Here is a 16033-nt window from a genome sequence, read left to right as displayed (position 1 = left end):
TGCCTCTCCAAATCCCTCTCAAAAGCTGGATCAGCTGTTCATATGTCCACCCCCTTAGTGATAAGGACAAGGGTAATTTGGTAGATTAGAATAGAAATGCAGCTTTTCTTTTTCCTGTAAGAGGAATTTAGGTTATCTTTTAAAGTCATCAGCACGTTGTGATCACAGCAGCCTTGTAGTGGGGAGGGGCAGGTACCAGAGAATCTAGGTAAGTCCATAAAGGAAAGAGAATGAAAAGATGCAGCTGCACTGTTGGCCTAAGGCTTTTTTTCTGAGTAAGAAGTAGAGTATGAGTAATAGAACTCAGGTATGAGGTAGGATTTAGCTCGTTGAAGCAGCTTCTAGAAAATCTGAGGAGGCCCAAGAAATTGTCTGGCTCTCCCAGTTATGCGATGTAGCAGACCTCCAGCAAATCTGAATCTGGGCTAAAGCAGTCTGGTTAGAAAATGTAATAGCATTTGGGGGCTTGTATATCAGCTCCTGCATACCCTGGCCAAATTTGGGAAGGTTGTCATCTCAAAACACATGGGTTCAGTCACTGATGAAAACATAGGTGTAACAGCTTCTATCTAAGCTAAGTCAAGAAAAAAAAAAGGCCAGGATTAATTAGAGGGCTTTCTGTGTATGTGTGTACCCTAGCGTCAGTGTGAGAGAAGAGCAGCAACATGTGCCATGGAAGGTCGGGGCTGTGGGTATTGGCTCAAGGCAGAGCTCTGAAGGCACATCTTGGACAAAAGTCACACCTGCAGAAGGACTGAAGCTGATCAGAAAAAGAATGTTTGGTTCACAGAGATGAGATGCTCTAAATTTCTTGCAAGCAAACAGAATTTGCCTTGAACTTCTGTCTTTATCATGTACTTCACCTTTCAGACAGATGTATGTTTTTCTAACAGCTTGGATAAAACCAAGCAGTATTTGTGTTTTATGATTTATCAGAGGGTTGGGTTTTTTCCTCTTACTGCACTGAGCAATCTACTGAAGCAAACAAGAAAATGAGTGTTCTGGCAAACCTATACATATGCTATTGCTTAAAGCAAGAACTCTATGGACTGGAAGAAATAGGAAGAATTTTAATCTTTCTCCAGCAGTGAACTTCAGTGTAATCTAGAGTAGATAAAATGCCTGATAAAATAGATCTATTTGTAGCACATACATAGATGAGCTTCTCTGAAGTGTTCTAATGACCATGATGAAATTTTCACCAGCTAGTGTGGAGATTTCTTGAAGATACTGTTTTGTGCTTTTCAGGTGCAGAAACCATGGTAAACAAGGGAGGCTTTTCATCTCATTGATCACTGGTCCAACTTCAAGTCTGCACTTTCTGACCTTGGCTGATCCTGTGCATAGCAATCCTATGCCCATCCCTGCTCAAAGCTTTTGTTGTATTTCTGTGGATCTTCATGGCCTATATTGCCTTGATATTAAGAAGTTGGCAGTGGTATCTTGTTCTATATATTGGATTTCCAGCTCCTCAAACTGCCACCAGAAAAAGGAAAACTCTGTTCTCTTACCTGAACATTTTTGCTCAGGGTGTGTGTTGGGTTTTTTTTAAATTTATTCTTTTTGATCCCCACACCAATTTTCACATCGGCTATTAAAATTATTCTGTATGCTTTATAATAAAGAACATTTATTAACTTTCTGTCTCTCAATTTAGATACTCTTTATTGTAAGGACTGTACTCAAACATTGCATGCTGCAGAAATTTTATTTCATTTCCAGGATCATGTGTAGTTTGTGTAGATCATGAATAATATTCATTGCAGCACTGTCAAATGCTCTATCCTATTGCTTCTCAGGGAAGTTGGTCACATGTCAATAAATTGAGTATTTTCAAACAGTATGATTATCACTTCTTGGAAGCCAAGCTTTCATTTTATTGTGAACCTGTCTAGTGAGGCTTCCAAATAAAGTAAATTTTTTCTTTGATCTATGCTGATGTAGAATTGAGCAGAAGAATCAGTTACAGTGGAGGAAAATTCCCATTATTGATATTGGCATCTGTATTTGTTCAAATGGAGAAAAGCAATTCAATTCACATTTCTTTAGTTTGTACTATGTATTTTCTGCTGAACATATTTTCCCTCTCAGAGTACCAGGCTGCAGTAGTGCACTTCTCAGATTCTAACTGCTTGTTTCTTTTCCACTGACATGGTTCATACCATGTCATAGAGTGTTTGGGGAAGCTGCTTAGTGAAATAAAGGTGAAATCTAGTTTCATATGATACTGAACTGCTTTTAACCAGCTTTTTATTTGGGGCTTAACCAGTCGGTCCTCTTTAAAATAACATCTGTATTCATAGGTGCCCCAAAATAGAGGCTGAAGCTTGAAATGCATCTCAAAGGAGCAAACAAAACAGGAGCTGATTGAATGCGTTATGTGAGCCTGAACTGATGCAGAGTTTGAAGGGAAAAGCTTTCTAGGAATGCTAAACCTTTGCATGGATGTCCTTTTAACCTGCTTATTATTTGTGCCAGTGCATTTATCTGGCTGCAGTAACTTCCCTGCACAGGCTTCTGTTACTGGTTATGTCTGTGAATCTATGGCTGATTCCTGTTACATAGAGGAAAAGAGTTCCTTGCATATGCAAACAGTGGTCACTTGGTGAGTGTAAAAGACAAGAAATCACCAGGGTTCTCAAAGGTGATGAAACTTAAGGGAGATTTGGCATCTGACTTGTGCAGCACCAAAACACAGTCCCTTATGGAGAGGATAAAAGGAATTGCCAGCAGGTGTCTTCAATGAACAGACATGCTTACTTTCTCTTGTTTGTATAATGAAGTTTTGCACAAAGAAAAACGCCCCAGACACCTATATATCTTACTTGAAGCCTGGCTAGAGATGAATAAACTCATTTTTGTGTGGCAAGTTGCTGAACTTAAATATGTCTGTAATTTCTGCCAAAAAAAATGCCCAATCTCTTTTAGAGATCCAAGAAATGAAAAAAAAAATTGCACATTGCACATTTCTCATGCATGTCTCAGTGGGTGTCTGGCCTCTATAAAAACTCCCAAAACGTTTATTCAAGGCTGTTTGCCAAAGTCTTGGAAAGTTGCAGAGGCTATACAGCTTTTGGTTTCAGAGTTAGTAGATTAAAAGCCATTTCTAGATGAAAGCTGGTGCAGCAGGCACATGCCTTTCACTCTGTAACCCGTGGCTTTAGCAGAGTGGAGGTGTGCATTTGTTTTCCCTTGTACTGTGCAGGAGCTCTGCAAAACCTGCAGTACCAGCCTGGGGCCCAGCAGAGCCTTGTCTCAGTGGCCATACTGAACTGCTGGTCTTTGTGCACTGGAGATGAGAGCAGCTGAAGCTTCTTCTCAGGACATCAAGGCACAGCTCCAGTTTAACAATGAAGATGTCATGTGGGACAGTGTCAAATGCTTTGCACAAGTCCAGGTCAATGGCATCAGTTCCTCTTCCTTGAGCCACCAAATTTGGCAGGCACAATTTGCTAGCTGTCCCAAATCACCTCTGGGTTTTCCAATAGTCTTAGTGTAGTTTTTATTTCATGGTCTTGCTGGGAAGTCCCCTGTGAGCTTCAGGTGTTGTGAATGTGAGGCTGTTCCTGTCAGCACAGGGCCTCATCTGCTTGGTCTCTCTGGTCAGGTAGTCTGTGTCACTACAGTGTCACCTGTCCTGCCCTCCCTCAGTCCTGACCCATAAGCTCTCAATGTGCTCCTCATCCATTCCCAGGCAGAGCTCCTTGCACCCCAGCTGGTCATTGACGTGTAGAGGGTGACCTGAGTCCCTTGCCTGTCCTTCCAGAAGAGCTGTTATCCTCCATTCCAACTCTCCAGTCATAAGGACCCTCCCACCATGTTCATATGTTTCTAGAAGCCTCTAATGGCTTCTGCAGCAAGATTTTTTTTTTTTATACATAAAGATAAATACCATGTCTGTCCCTGGAAGGGATATTGTCTTCTGTCTTGTGATTCTGCTGCCTCCTCTCAGGTCTCTTTGAGCCATCACTGATGTCTCGTGACCTTAGAAAGATTTTTGCAAGGGGTGGGTCATGTGTTTGCTTTCTGCATATTAAGGGTCATATTAATATTGGGATGACTGGGGTCATGGGGAGACAAAGGGAACTGGGAGCAGAGAAGATGTGTGTGCTCTTTGCAGCATTTAAGGAAGCAAGCAGTTTACTGAAGCCAAAGGATGGTGCTAGAGCAATTTAGCCTGAAAATTTGAAGGACTCTGACCTTTGGGAAATTAATGTCTTGTAATGGAAGATACAGTTCCAAAACAGCTTAGTTTGAAGCTGATTTTTAATAAGGTTATAAAGAGATCACATGATGTGGCTGCTTGCCATGACTGGGAGCTGGATCTGGTAATATATGGTGGGATAAGCCTATGGCTAAAGGCTGAACCCTGCCCAATTGCTTGTAATTGTCATCAGGTACTAAATCCATCTCTGAATGTCTTGGTAGGATGAATAACTCATTGCCTTTAATAATTTTTCTGTGCAGCTGTAATCATTCCTTCTTCCCACTGATGATTCTTAAGGGTTTTTTTTCTCTCAAAAGACTGTGGTTAAAGGTTTTCTGTCCTTGCTGGGAAAGTAGTGAGTAGAGGCTCCCAGAACCTGGGGTCACTAGTTCCAAGAAAAGAGTCTGGCAGAGCTCAGCAGCACTGATCCGTCTTAAATGCCTAGCTTAAAAGGAAAACAGATTCTTTTGAGTTTGTATTTACTGACTTTATGGTTTTTACAACTTGGGATACACAAATTTTATTTCCACACTAAATGTTTTTTTTTTTCAGGGCTGAAATTAGGAGCCCTGTAATGTTTCATTAAACAGACTGAAACTTTGTCTTAATATTTAGTGACTAAAGGCCATTTATTTCCTTTAGTTACTGCTTGCAGTGCCTGTTTTCTTTCTTTCATGGCTTTTTCCGTCCTTCTTCTTGAATGTCTGAAGCATTGACGTTGGATGCTTCACTTTGTCATTGCTCTTTAAGGATAAGGGCTTAGTGGATTTCCAGCTGTATCTTTGCTGTGAAATGCTGGTGAATGCTTGTGTGTGTTGTACTGGGAATTTATGGTACTGCAGGTGAGTATCAGAGTGATGCTGCTGCTGTTCTACCAAGATCCTCTCGTATTTTTTAGTCCCTTTCAGGGTGCTTTGTTCTGATACAGCACTCTTAAGGAGCATTTTCATGGCTGTAAATGGATGATATAATGCTTTGAAGATGTGGAGAACGTCAGATGGTTCTACCAAATGTCACGTGTGAATGGGGTGGTGGTGTGAAACTCACTTAAGGTGTTGTAGTGTCTGATGTATGATAGCTCTTATTACTTGGACCATTCCCTGTTTATACAAACAAGGAAGAAATGCACAAATGTGGCTGCCTTCTGTAGGGTTTTATCCTACTTGAAAGGTCCTCCATGTCAGCCCAAAGTCTTGGGGTTTTTTCAGCCTGCCTAAAGAGCACTTAGAGTTTGAAGTGAGATGTTTTCTCTCCTGTACTACATTATCTGTACCTACCAGACTGTAAAGGTGCACTCTATTGCTATTCTTCTTTGGATCTATGATGCTTTACAGACTGAGGAAATTGAGAACTCCCTCCCCCAAATGCCAACTTTTGATCCATTTCAGACATAAAACTTTCCAGAATACAGATTAGTGGGGAAAAGCTTGCTAAAAGGTAAGTGTAGTTGGATATAAATTGATAAAAATAACTGATTAATTGCCTGCTTAACAATCTGTGTGCAAAACCCAAACGACGAAAAGTCCCCCTGCTGCAGCTGAGTCTTGCCATGTTTCAGATGCCCTCAGGTAACATCCACATGCACTGATGGCTGTGCCTGCGAACCAGAGCCCCAGGACTATGAGCACCCCAATATTTGGAGTTGCTGCTTGGTTGCTTCCCTGATAGACAATAAGATGGAATCCATCAGTGATGAAAAAGAATAAAAGCAAGGATTGTCACGAATATGTAATAAAAAAAATGCAGTGTATTCTGCTGATGGAAAAGCTAAGGCAATTGAGCTGAGCTTGCCTTAATGCCAGGAGGGGAAATGGGCTGTCCACAAGGTTGTGGCTGTCCAGTATTGCCTGGTTTTCAGTGTGGTGGAAATTCTTAGTGATTGCAGGTTTTTGCTCTGATACATTAATATTTATAATCTCCCTTTAATGCCAGTGTATTGCTTTTCTGTGAAAATGTGGGGTTTTTTTAATATTAAAGCAATGCATTATTATTATTATTATTATTATTATTATTATTAGTTGCTACTTCTTTACATGGAAAGTTTTCAAAGTGATATCTGAGAAAATCAACTTCACTGCATGTACAGTAGAAAGATTGCCTTTTACTTTTAAAATTGTAAATTCCATTTGGCACTTTCAATCTGTCACTCAGACCATACAGCAAAGCAATTTGCTTAATTTAACCATGACTATGATATACAACCTGATAGTAGTTTTTTCTCATTTAATTATCATTCAGTATGATATTCAGGTCCTAGACGCTGTGGAGAATTTGTCTAAACTGTTTATTTTGAGTGTTAAAAAACCCCAATCCCAACTCCAAAAGCCAGGTATCCAACATAGTTTGAGGCTGTGGTAAAACTTTAATTTCAAGACATTGATTAATTTCTTTTTAGTAACTTGATATTGAATTCTTTTTTAAATCCATGCATCATTCCAACTTAAACATGAAATCAACTAGCATGGTAATTATTTTAATTGCTATTGCATACAGGGAGGCTTGCATTTTGCAGTAGAGTTGTTCACTGGTTTCAGGTATAGATTTAATAAGCTGGAACAAGCTTTTGGGTTTTATTTGGTATTGCAGGCTAATGCGGCAGTTACTTAAATGTTTCTGGTTTTCCTGTAAGTGTTGCAGTGTGTAGAAGATCTTTGAAATTAAATGTATTTTAAAATTAGCGACCTCTGGGAATGTAACTTAGAACTGAGCATTTTTCAGCTGTCTATTCGATGAAAGTGGACAGATGCAGTCTCTCTTTGACACAGCTGAGTTGCCTCTTTGGAGGCAGAAGGGAACTACAGCTAATAATGACCTTTCTTTTCTCCCCAGAAAGAGAGATTTGTCAGGAGGCAGCTAGGCCAACTAGGAATGGGAGCCCTTCCCGTGGCAGGCAGTGGCTCACTTTCAAATTGCATGGGAAGATAGAAAGTCATGGACAGCACCATGAGGGATGCAAGAGTAGTGGTCAGTGCACCACGTGAAATAGTCATCCCATCCTGTCCTGTCTATCATGCCCTGCCTGTCCTCTGCTAAAGAAACAGCCCAAAAGAATGTACACAAGAGTTGTAGGATGTATTTTTCTTACTGGCTTTTTAAAGCACAATAGGAAGAAGTGGTAACTTGTCCATGGCTCTGTCAGACTCCCAGCACAGTTCATTCAGCAACTGTCTTGTCTCCATTGTGTGTCCTGCACAAGCATCCCCTTGTTGGGGAATTGTGGCCCACAGTCTGCTTCGTTCTCTCTGTTTACTCTTTTTTTTTGAAGGTCCTAGAGTTTCTTGTGTATAGGATCAGCTTTCTTTCCATGCCTGACCCTCAGCCCTTTCCCAGGTGATGTAAGGCAGTTGTGTTGCATGCTTGGTTGCATAAGGGATGTTTTACTGTCCTGAGCCTGCAGCTGTGACCTGCCTGGCTGAAAAGCCTGGAGTCACTGGCTTAGGAAATCTTCTGGGCAGAGAATCAGCTAATAACAAAACTGAGGTGCATGGTGGCTTGACATCCTGGTTGTTGGATACTTCTTGTTTTTAAAATAGCTTTTTTTCCCAAATGATGATACTTCGGTAGAGGATTTTTTCCCAAATTAACTAGTCCTCAAAATGCTTCTATGGTTTCTTGTCCCCTGGGTTTGAGTAGAAAAAGTTCTGACATACATACATACATATATATATATATATATATAACAAAAAGTACATCCTGCTCCCCTCTGAAAAGGGGAAGACTAGCCTACAAGCCAGCCTTAGTAATTGCTTCCTTCCTCCTCTACCCTTTTAAGTATGTGTGACATCGTACCTAAGAGCAGGCACCCCTTCTCTCCCTGCCTGTGTGCTGTTCTGGCTTCTTCCCTTCTGCTGGGACTGCAGTTCGTTTCAGTAAGTCCCAGAAAATTTGCCAAGTTCATTTTGGGGGAGGGGATTACAGAAACCATTTGGACTGATTCTCTCTCACATGGGTTTGGCATCCAGCTCACAAATATTTATCTTCCTCAAAATAGAATAAAGCTTATTCAGTGTATATGTAGGCATGACAAGAAATGCAGCTTTTGCCATCAGCCACTGTCCTTCCAGGAGCTCTGGTGCAGTTTTGACTGAAGCCTGGTGTATTTCCATGGTAGTTCTGAGTAGTTCTGTTTACTCCAGGGCAGATACAGCAAAAATGTTTGATTATTTTAAGATTTAGCTTACAATACTTGGAATGCTTCTGAGTAGTTTGCTACCCTAATTTACAAAACAGCATTCCCCACCTAATTTTTCTGATTTTTCTTGCTTAGCTCTGTGAAAATCATGGTTTCAACAATTTGGCTATTAACTCTTTCTCTACAAGACTCATATTTTCTTCTCACCACAGAGTTGGAACTCATCTGGCCAGTCTCAGGTGATGATCTACAGTAGTGCTTCCCACACCATAATGGCATTATGTTAATCACCCACCACTTATAGCTGTTAACTGCAAGAGGGCTTTGAAATTCTTTGCAAGAGATGCTTGGTTTCATTTTCTCTTTTATTTCCTTGCTGAGCTCTCACAACAGGCTCTCTCCTGTGTCTGTGCATTGAAAGCTACTTCTAGGCCAGAGAGACTCCAGACTGGTAAAGTGGAAGAGGGGGCAGTTTGTGTCATGGATGCTGATTGATCGCCTGTCCCTTTGGGCGTCTTTGTCATGGCCTCCCAAAAGAAAGACCTACTGTATTGGGTGGAAAACTGGAGGAGCCATTGTGTATTCAGCAGTGTGCAGCGTTTGTGACTATGGACAACAACACAGATGCTCTTAGATAGAAAAGCATTGAGGGCAGAGTTAGGCAGTCCTGTTCTATGACCTCCCCAAAAAAAGGGGCTTTGATTTTCACATACAGGGCTAGTGGGAGCAAGGAAGAGAAATTCCTGCCTTGTGCTTGCTGAGGCTTTTCATTTTAAAGTTAAATTTTCTATGTCTTCACAGTGAGGAGAAGATTCTAACTTACTTAAACAGCCTGTATGTATTGGAGGAAGGCATGGAGCAGGAGTAGCTGGGCTTTGTGCCAGGCATTCAGTTCTGCTCTCAAGACTAGTGCAGAAATGGTTTGTTTTGCTTGATAACTTGTCAAAGGCAGTGACTGAGCATTGTCTGACAGCATGTACCTGAATCTCAATTCTCATACCAGCAGAGTACACAACTGTCTCTACAGAGCTGTCTAAGCTGTCTCTATCAATTGCAGTTCTCAACATTTTGGTGTATAATTCATAGGCCTCTCCAGTCTCTCATCCCTGGTAATTCAGGATCACTGGACAGATTCTCCATATGGCCAGAGGCTTGGGCCTTTCTGATAAAACCCAAGTATTTGAACTGTGCTCTTGAAGGAATCAGATTGACTGCAAGTCTTTGAACTGAAGTCCAGGGTAACATCCTGTGTACCAAGATGATGGGGGTAGAAGAAGGCTGTAAATAAGAGGATAAATGGCTGCAAGGTGTTTGTTCATTCTCCCTGACATTTCCGTGTGTATCCTTGGTTCAAAATAAGAGATCTGTCAAGCATGCAGAATGTACTGTGGTGCAATTTGCACACTCTGAGGGCAGATGAGAAATGAAAAGCAAACTAGATCTAATTAAAATTGAGATGTTCCCTCCATAATATCAGCCACTTCCTACCTGTGCTCACCTGACAGCCCTATCAGTGCCAGCACTGCAGCTGCTTAGTATTCATCTTGGGTTACTTCTGGGGCCATGATTCAGAATCTGCCAAACTGCTTCCTAGACAGAGAATGAAACTTGAACAAGTGCTTTCCTGAATTTGAATCAGGTTATTAGTGCAGATTTTTACTGTTTGCATTCTAGTATGAAGCAGTGCTTTTCCATTAGTTTTTGTTTCTACATTTTCCCTGCATTTCCAACACTAACCTTTCCTTTTTGTTTTCTTCCTTTTTTTTCAGGAAAAGAGGCGTAGAAGTAGTACAGGTGAGTAAAAGCTCTATTTTCTCGTAAAGAAGGCTTACTGATTTTAAATGCTGTCATTTGGATGCCAATATGACCTGGGCTTAATGATTTTTGTTTCCGTTCAGTTCTTTATAACAGACACTGCTTTTGGAAAGACAGGATTCCCCTTTTATGAAGCATGTGTTGAGCCCACATGCAGTCCAGCTTAACAGGGGCCCTAGTGAAAGTGGGAATGCAGTTAGGCTTTTCTTGTGTCTGTCGATTAATAAGAACTGATAGTTGATTAGGTGCTGTTACTCTTTTAATTGCATTCACAGGCAGTCGAGCTTAACAGAAACAGGATCTGCCCTTTGAAAAAAAAGCTATGGCAGAAGGAATGTTCTTGTAACCCAGTGAGCAGTGAAATGATACTGAGGTACCTTCAAGTTGTGGCCCATCTACAGATAACTTCAGGTGTTGGCTACATTTGTTCTTTCCCAGGTCTGAATGGTCATATTTCACACAAGATGTTACTTAAAGGATGGTGTCAACTTGTGAAAGGAATTATGTTACATGTCAACTGCAACATAGAACACTATAAGCCCTAAAAGATGAAGGGGAAGCCTGCTCTTTCTTTCTGGCTTATTTTGTGTGCTTAGAAGAGCTGTATGTCATAGGTTTCAGTCTTGCTGGTACTTACTGGTGCTCATTTTGAACTCTGAAGTGGTGAGTTCCTCACTTAGTAAAACGGAGATGAAACTGCCTCAATAGAAGCGACAGAGGAGAGAGGAGGAAAATACTGTCAGCCATGGGTAATTAAGATTGTTCTTAAATCCATGTGGAAGGTGCTTCTCAACACCAGCAGGGAGCAGAAGAAAAGCACTTAACAAAAAATAAATTGAAAAATCAGGCCGTTGTTTTTTAAAGAATTCACTGTCAGAAAAGACTTTAAAAAATCTCATTCCTAGTTAAAATGGAGAGTATGTCTTTCAGTTATGAGTAGTTGTTTGAGTACTGCATTGTGTTAGAAGGACAAAGGGCATATACTTCACTGGCTGTATTTAACCTTTCACCACTACAACATCATCTTCCTTACCTGTACCTCCTATTGCTCAGAGCTAAGGGGCAGCTTCTTTCGTCAGTTTTGATAATGGTGTTACCAGACTGATAAAAACAAACAAGCATTTGCAAAGCACAGCTTGATCAGGAGCACAGGGAGAAAGCTATCCCTTATTTGTGTCATTGTCTAGGGGACATTATTATTTTATTAACACCCCAGTGAATTACAGTCCAATGCCTGCATTTGTTATATGTGCCTTGCACCTGCACAGTGCGTTTAAGCAGCAAGGGGCTCATATGAGATGAATTCAGTGATGTATCCATTAGTTGAGCAGAGGGCAGACTCCATTTTACCTCATGAATTAAAGTTGCTGTCCTTCCACAGGTTTCCTCTTAGTCTGATGTTTGTGTAGCTTAATGACTAGTCATCAGAGAGACACAAAATTATAGAAAAGTATTTATATATTGTAAGAGCATTTTGGGAAACATTTGGACAGAACTATACAGGACTTTGTCCCCGTAAAAACACTTTATGGTCCAAAAATTTATGGTCTCAAATTTGGTGGTGTGGTTGAGATGTCAGACTAATCTATACAGGGAATTTGTGCCCCAAAGGCATACCTCAATCACTGGTGCCTGCTTTCTGCTGGAACAGGATTGATGGAAGTTTATAATCACCCTTTGCCTATCACTAGTGTGTTGCTTCATACATTCCTTTCTGGCTGAAGCACATGCAGCAGGATATATCAGAAATGAGATCTTTCTTCATCCCTTATTGCTAGAAACCTTTGCTTGAGAGACACTTTGCATGATCTGTCCCCCTAGCCCTGCTCCTACATGAAGGATTGTCTTGGTGTCCGTCTGGTGCACAAAGTTTATCTGACAGAGGGAATACCGTCTTCCTGTGTCAAGCAGCAGCATTTCTTCGATTTGCTTCCCCTTCTCCCTTAAAGAACCTATCCTGCTAGAGAGAAACCAGCTCTTAGATCTGACAGTAAGCAAGTAAATCAAAACCCAATATATATATACAGGATGTTTACCTAATTTCTTCTTTACATAAATTCAGATTTTTTCTGAATGTAGACTTGCTTTCGAGTAATAAGTTTTGAGTTGGAAGGTAAGGTTTAGTTACTGGCTTCTGGAGAGCAAAGCACAAGGGACTGGTGTGTACTGACTTCTGTGAACATACATCAGATGGTTCTTTTCCAAAGATGTTTCACAGGAGCAGGAAAGGATTTTTTACTACTAAAGGAAAGTCTTGGAGGTCTTCAAATAAGCGCCTGTGTGACTTCTGTTTCCTTCCTGCAGGGAGAATTTAGGATAGTCCTCTCTTTTTTAGCTAGACAGATTAAATTTCTTTGATTTTTTCTTTCTTAGAGCTAATTGTGCTGTAACAGATTCAGTGAGCTGCTGCTAGACAGCAATTAACGTTTCATGACTTGTGTTCAGGTTTTGTGTTTTGTCTTCTCCCAGACTTCCACTTTCAGCAGAGAGAGTGGTTCCAGCTTTGCATTTTTATTAAGTGGGGAAATATGCACATCCTCCAAAGAGAAATAAAGCAAGAACAGGACTGGCAGTGGGATGCTAAGCAGGCATTCTCTTTTATCTAGCAGTAAGACCTTAATTAAAGCATCACATTGAAAACAAACAGAAAACTTCTCAACTTGTGTGGTGATAAATGATTGGGTTTTTTAGACATACTGATTAATTTCTAACGTAATAAGAATTCACTGTGAACTCAAGGTACAAGAGCTGAAATGTGCAACATTATATAGTACAACTGAGTAACATCCATCAAGCTAGCTGGCTTAGAAGATGGTACAGTAGATTAATTAAATAAAAAGCTTTCAAGGTTATGAACTTTCCAAAGATAGTATGAGTCTGAGCCTGCACCCAAACATTTGGGAGCCTGAATAGGATTAGCTCATTTCTATTTTTCCAGTGGGAATGGCAGAACTCTGAGTAGCATAATTCTTAAAATCTGGCCGTGTTTTGGATCTAGATTTGCTTTCTGCAAATTAAATCCAAGTTTGTGGGGCAGCCACAAACTAGTGTTATATTACAAGGAAAAAAATCGAAAAAGCAATTTACTAGCTTTTCAAGATGGGCTCTTAACAGAATACTGTGCTGCATCTCTCACTTTGTTATGGAGCATCTGCTTGTGTTTTAAGCAGGGATCACTCGAGTATCAAGGTACTTCCTGAATTAGGATGCTTACTTATTTGTACCCCATAAGGTAAGGAAGCACTCTTGTTCCAGTTTTGCAGGAGGAGAGACTGAAGGATGTGTCCCATTTCTCCTAGGGAACTTGTTGCTGTACCAGCCCCAGTGCTGTTGGGGTCTGTGCAGCAAACCTGTGCTGCAGGAATTTCAGCTGCAGCTGTCTCAGAAGGGGTGTGGGGCCACTAGCTTGTGCTGTTGAGTGGGCACAAAAGCAAGAGCAATTAAAGGTGGTCAGCAGGGCTGGGGTTGCTGGCTCTCTTCCAGTGAAAAGCAGCACCAATTCAGCTGCATTTAATCTTCAGGCTGCATTTAAGGTATTCTGAATGTAATGCTCCTGTGGTTCCTGTGGCAGTTCCATACCTTCTCCTTGCTTACTGGCTCTTCCCACCCTTTGCAGCTGCCTGCTCAGCTGGTGTGGCTTGAGCTGGTGGCCAGAAGAGGGTAGAGATGCCCTGAGCAGGTGACAGACATGACTGAAACCCATCTGCCATGGCCTGCAGGCAGTTGCTAGGCAGGCAGCAGCTGGCAAGACTCAGGCAGAGCAGTTCGTGTGCTGGCATTGGGGTGACGTGCCACAAAATGCTTAAACTGAAGCATTTCTTAATAAATTCTTTCATCACTGTTTCAAGGGGAAGACTGCCTACAAAGCTATGCAGTGAATGGCTGATGAGGTGTTTATTATTAAAAAAGCTATTTTCCGTAATGGAATCTAGCAAAAAGGGTTTTATGTAGTGTCAAAAAGTAAAGCTGTTTCTGATCTTGTTTAATTTCCAGCCCTCCATTGCTCAAATTAGTGGAGGGCAAAATTTAGGATTGAAAATTGTCAGTTCTTCTTTAGCTAGTGAAGTAGCCAGTTTCTTATGACTGTACGCTGCCAAGGGAGAGAAAGAACATCTACCTTGTTTTTCAGGAAAAATCTGTTGGCTTAGTTTGAAGAATGTAAGAGTGAAAACATGTGCACTGAAGTGGAAATCATCACAAGTACCTCTGATAGAGACGTGCATTTATTTTTGTTTCACGAGCTATGTAAAACCAGAATAATTAGCTGCAGCCCTTTGGCTTCTGACAAATTGCCAGTTCGGTTTTTGTGTGACAAAGTTTGGAGCCTTCGTATTTCTTGCGACTTCAAAGCTGTTTCAAACATTTCCACACCCAAACTTTCCTAGAGCTCTTGCTCACATTTAATTCTAAAATAGTGAAAATTTCCTATTTTTGGTGGGTGTTTTTGGATCAAATGAACACTAATGCTCTTTTATCCTAGAAAGATGTTCTAGTCAGTTGGCTATAAAAGCGGAATTAGTCGTATTTCAAACTGCATGCTTTTAATAGCAGTGGGATATGAAGGAGGACACGTTTTCTGATGTGGAACACCTGATTGTAGTAGTTACAATGATCTCGACTGCTATCTTGTTTTTCCTTTTCCCCCAGCTCTCTGGGAATAGAGATATTTGAAGTCTTTTACTTCAGAAAAGAAGACTGTCCTTTGAGACATAGGTTTTCTTGACGCCTGCAAAGGACAATTCAGGGTGCCCTCTGCACTATTAATTTAATTCTTCAATCAAAGTGAAATACTAATGTCAATGGTTTTTACTATTTGTTGCCAGGGAACTGTTGTTTTCTAGAAATGAGAAGAGGTTTATTTTCACATGAAGTATTAATGGAATAATCTCCAAACAGCAGTGTTCTAGGCAAGAAAAGGAGCTTGTAAAATATGTATTTGATAGCATATACAGAAAGATGTGACTGGAAAGCTTCCAAAGCAAGCAAGGTTTTGAGATGTTGGAGAGTTGGCTCTCTAGTACTGGGAGAAGAAAGTTTATTTTTACATGCATGCCAGGCCTTCAGTAAGATGCATGTTTTCCTGAGAATGGCAGCCTGGTTTGCCTTCAGTGCATTTTTGGAAATGATGCTATAAGAGGCCTTCCAGCCCTTCCTAGTCTAGATTGTGTTAGGTACTTTGCATGTGTTTGAAGGTGGGGCGGGGCACTCCTTAAAATCTTGGAAAGATCCTGATACTTCTTAGTGTCAGTGCTACAAAGGGTGTGCTGAGCACACAAAGTAGGGTCTTCCAGAAAAGTACATTAATCTCAGTTTCAAACCCAGAAGCCACAGGAGTCTAGAAGGAAAAATCCCAGGCAGAATCCTCCCCCTGGTCCTTTTCAGCAGGGGACATCGTTCTGTGTGAGACCTTTGTGGCAGCAGAGAAGCAGCAGTGCCCAGCAGGAATGAAGCACAGGTTCCAGTGCAGGGAGAGATGGCTTTGGCACAGTGTTTTATACTGCATTAGCACACTGGTCAGTTAGGTACAGCATGGGCCTTTCTGGTCCACCAGGGAAGAAGAATAAATATACATCTCTTTGGGCAGGGAAGGAAGACAAAACTGTGGAGCATTTTCGCCGTGTGGATTAAGCAGATTAAATGAAGAACAAACACTTATTCTTAAAAATTAGAGTAAGCCGAACAAATCAGATTGCATTTAGATTTATTTTCACTTTTGGTGAGTGAGTGAGTGAACCATGAAGAAATTTTTGTGTCTCAGAGTCTCTTACTGACTGGTTTGACTGCTTTCTTTTGATGGTGAATCCCAGTAGCCTCAGAGAGGTGTGGGTTCTGCAGTCAGTTGCAGACAGCACCTGTGTGAGTGAAAACATTACTAAGAT

The 16033-nt window shown here is 41.0% G+C and overlaps 1 protein-coding gene across 4 annotated transcripts in view; it reads left to right on the top strand.

Annotated features, from left to right (window-relative positions):
* Positions 1–16033, top strand: part of ITPK1 (inositol-tetrakisphosphate 1-kinase) — a 137092-nt gene that overhangs the window by 21182 nt on the left and 99877 nt on the right. For 3 of the 4 annotated variants that reach the window (XM_088166161.1, XM_014884453.2, XM_088166162.1), the window contains exon 3: positions 10109–10133. The exons of the other annotated variant lie outside the window; for it this stretch is intronic. In XM_088166161.1, coding sequence (XP_088022287.1) covers positions 10109–10133 — 25 coding nt within the window. The remainder of the gene's footprint in view (positions 1–10108; positions 10134–16033) is intronic. 4 annotated transcript variants of the gene reach the window in all.

Source organism: Sturnus vulgaris, chromosome 6 (genome assembly GCF_052056855.1).
Source record: "Sturnus vulgaris isolate bStuVul1 chromosome 6, bStuVul1.hap1, whole genome shotgun sequence".
NCBI lineage: Eukaryota > Metazoa > Chordata > Aves > Passeriformes > Sturnidae > Sturnus > Sturnus vulgaris.
This window is presented reverse-complemented; position numbering and strand designations above follow the sequence as displayed.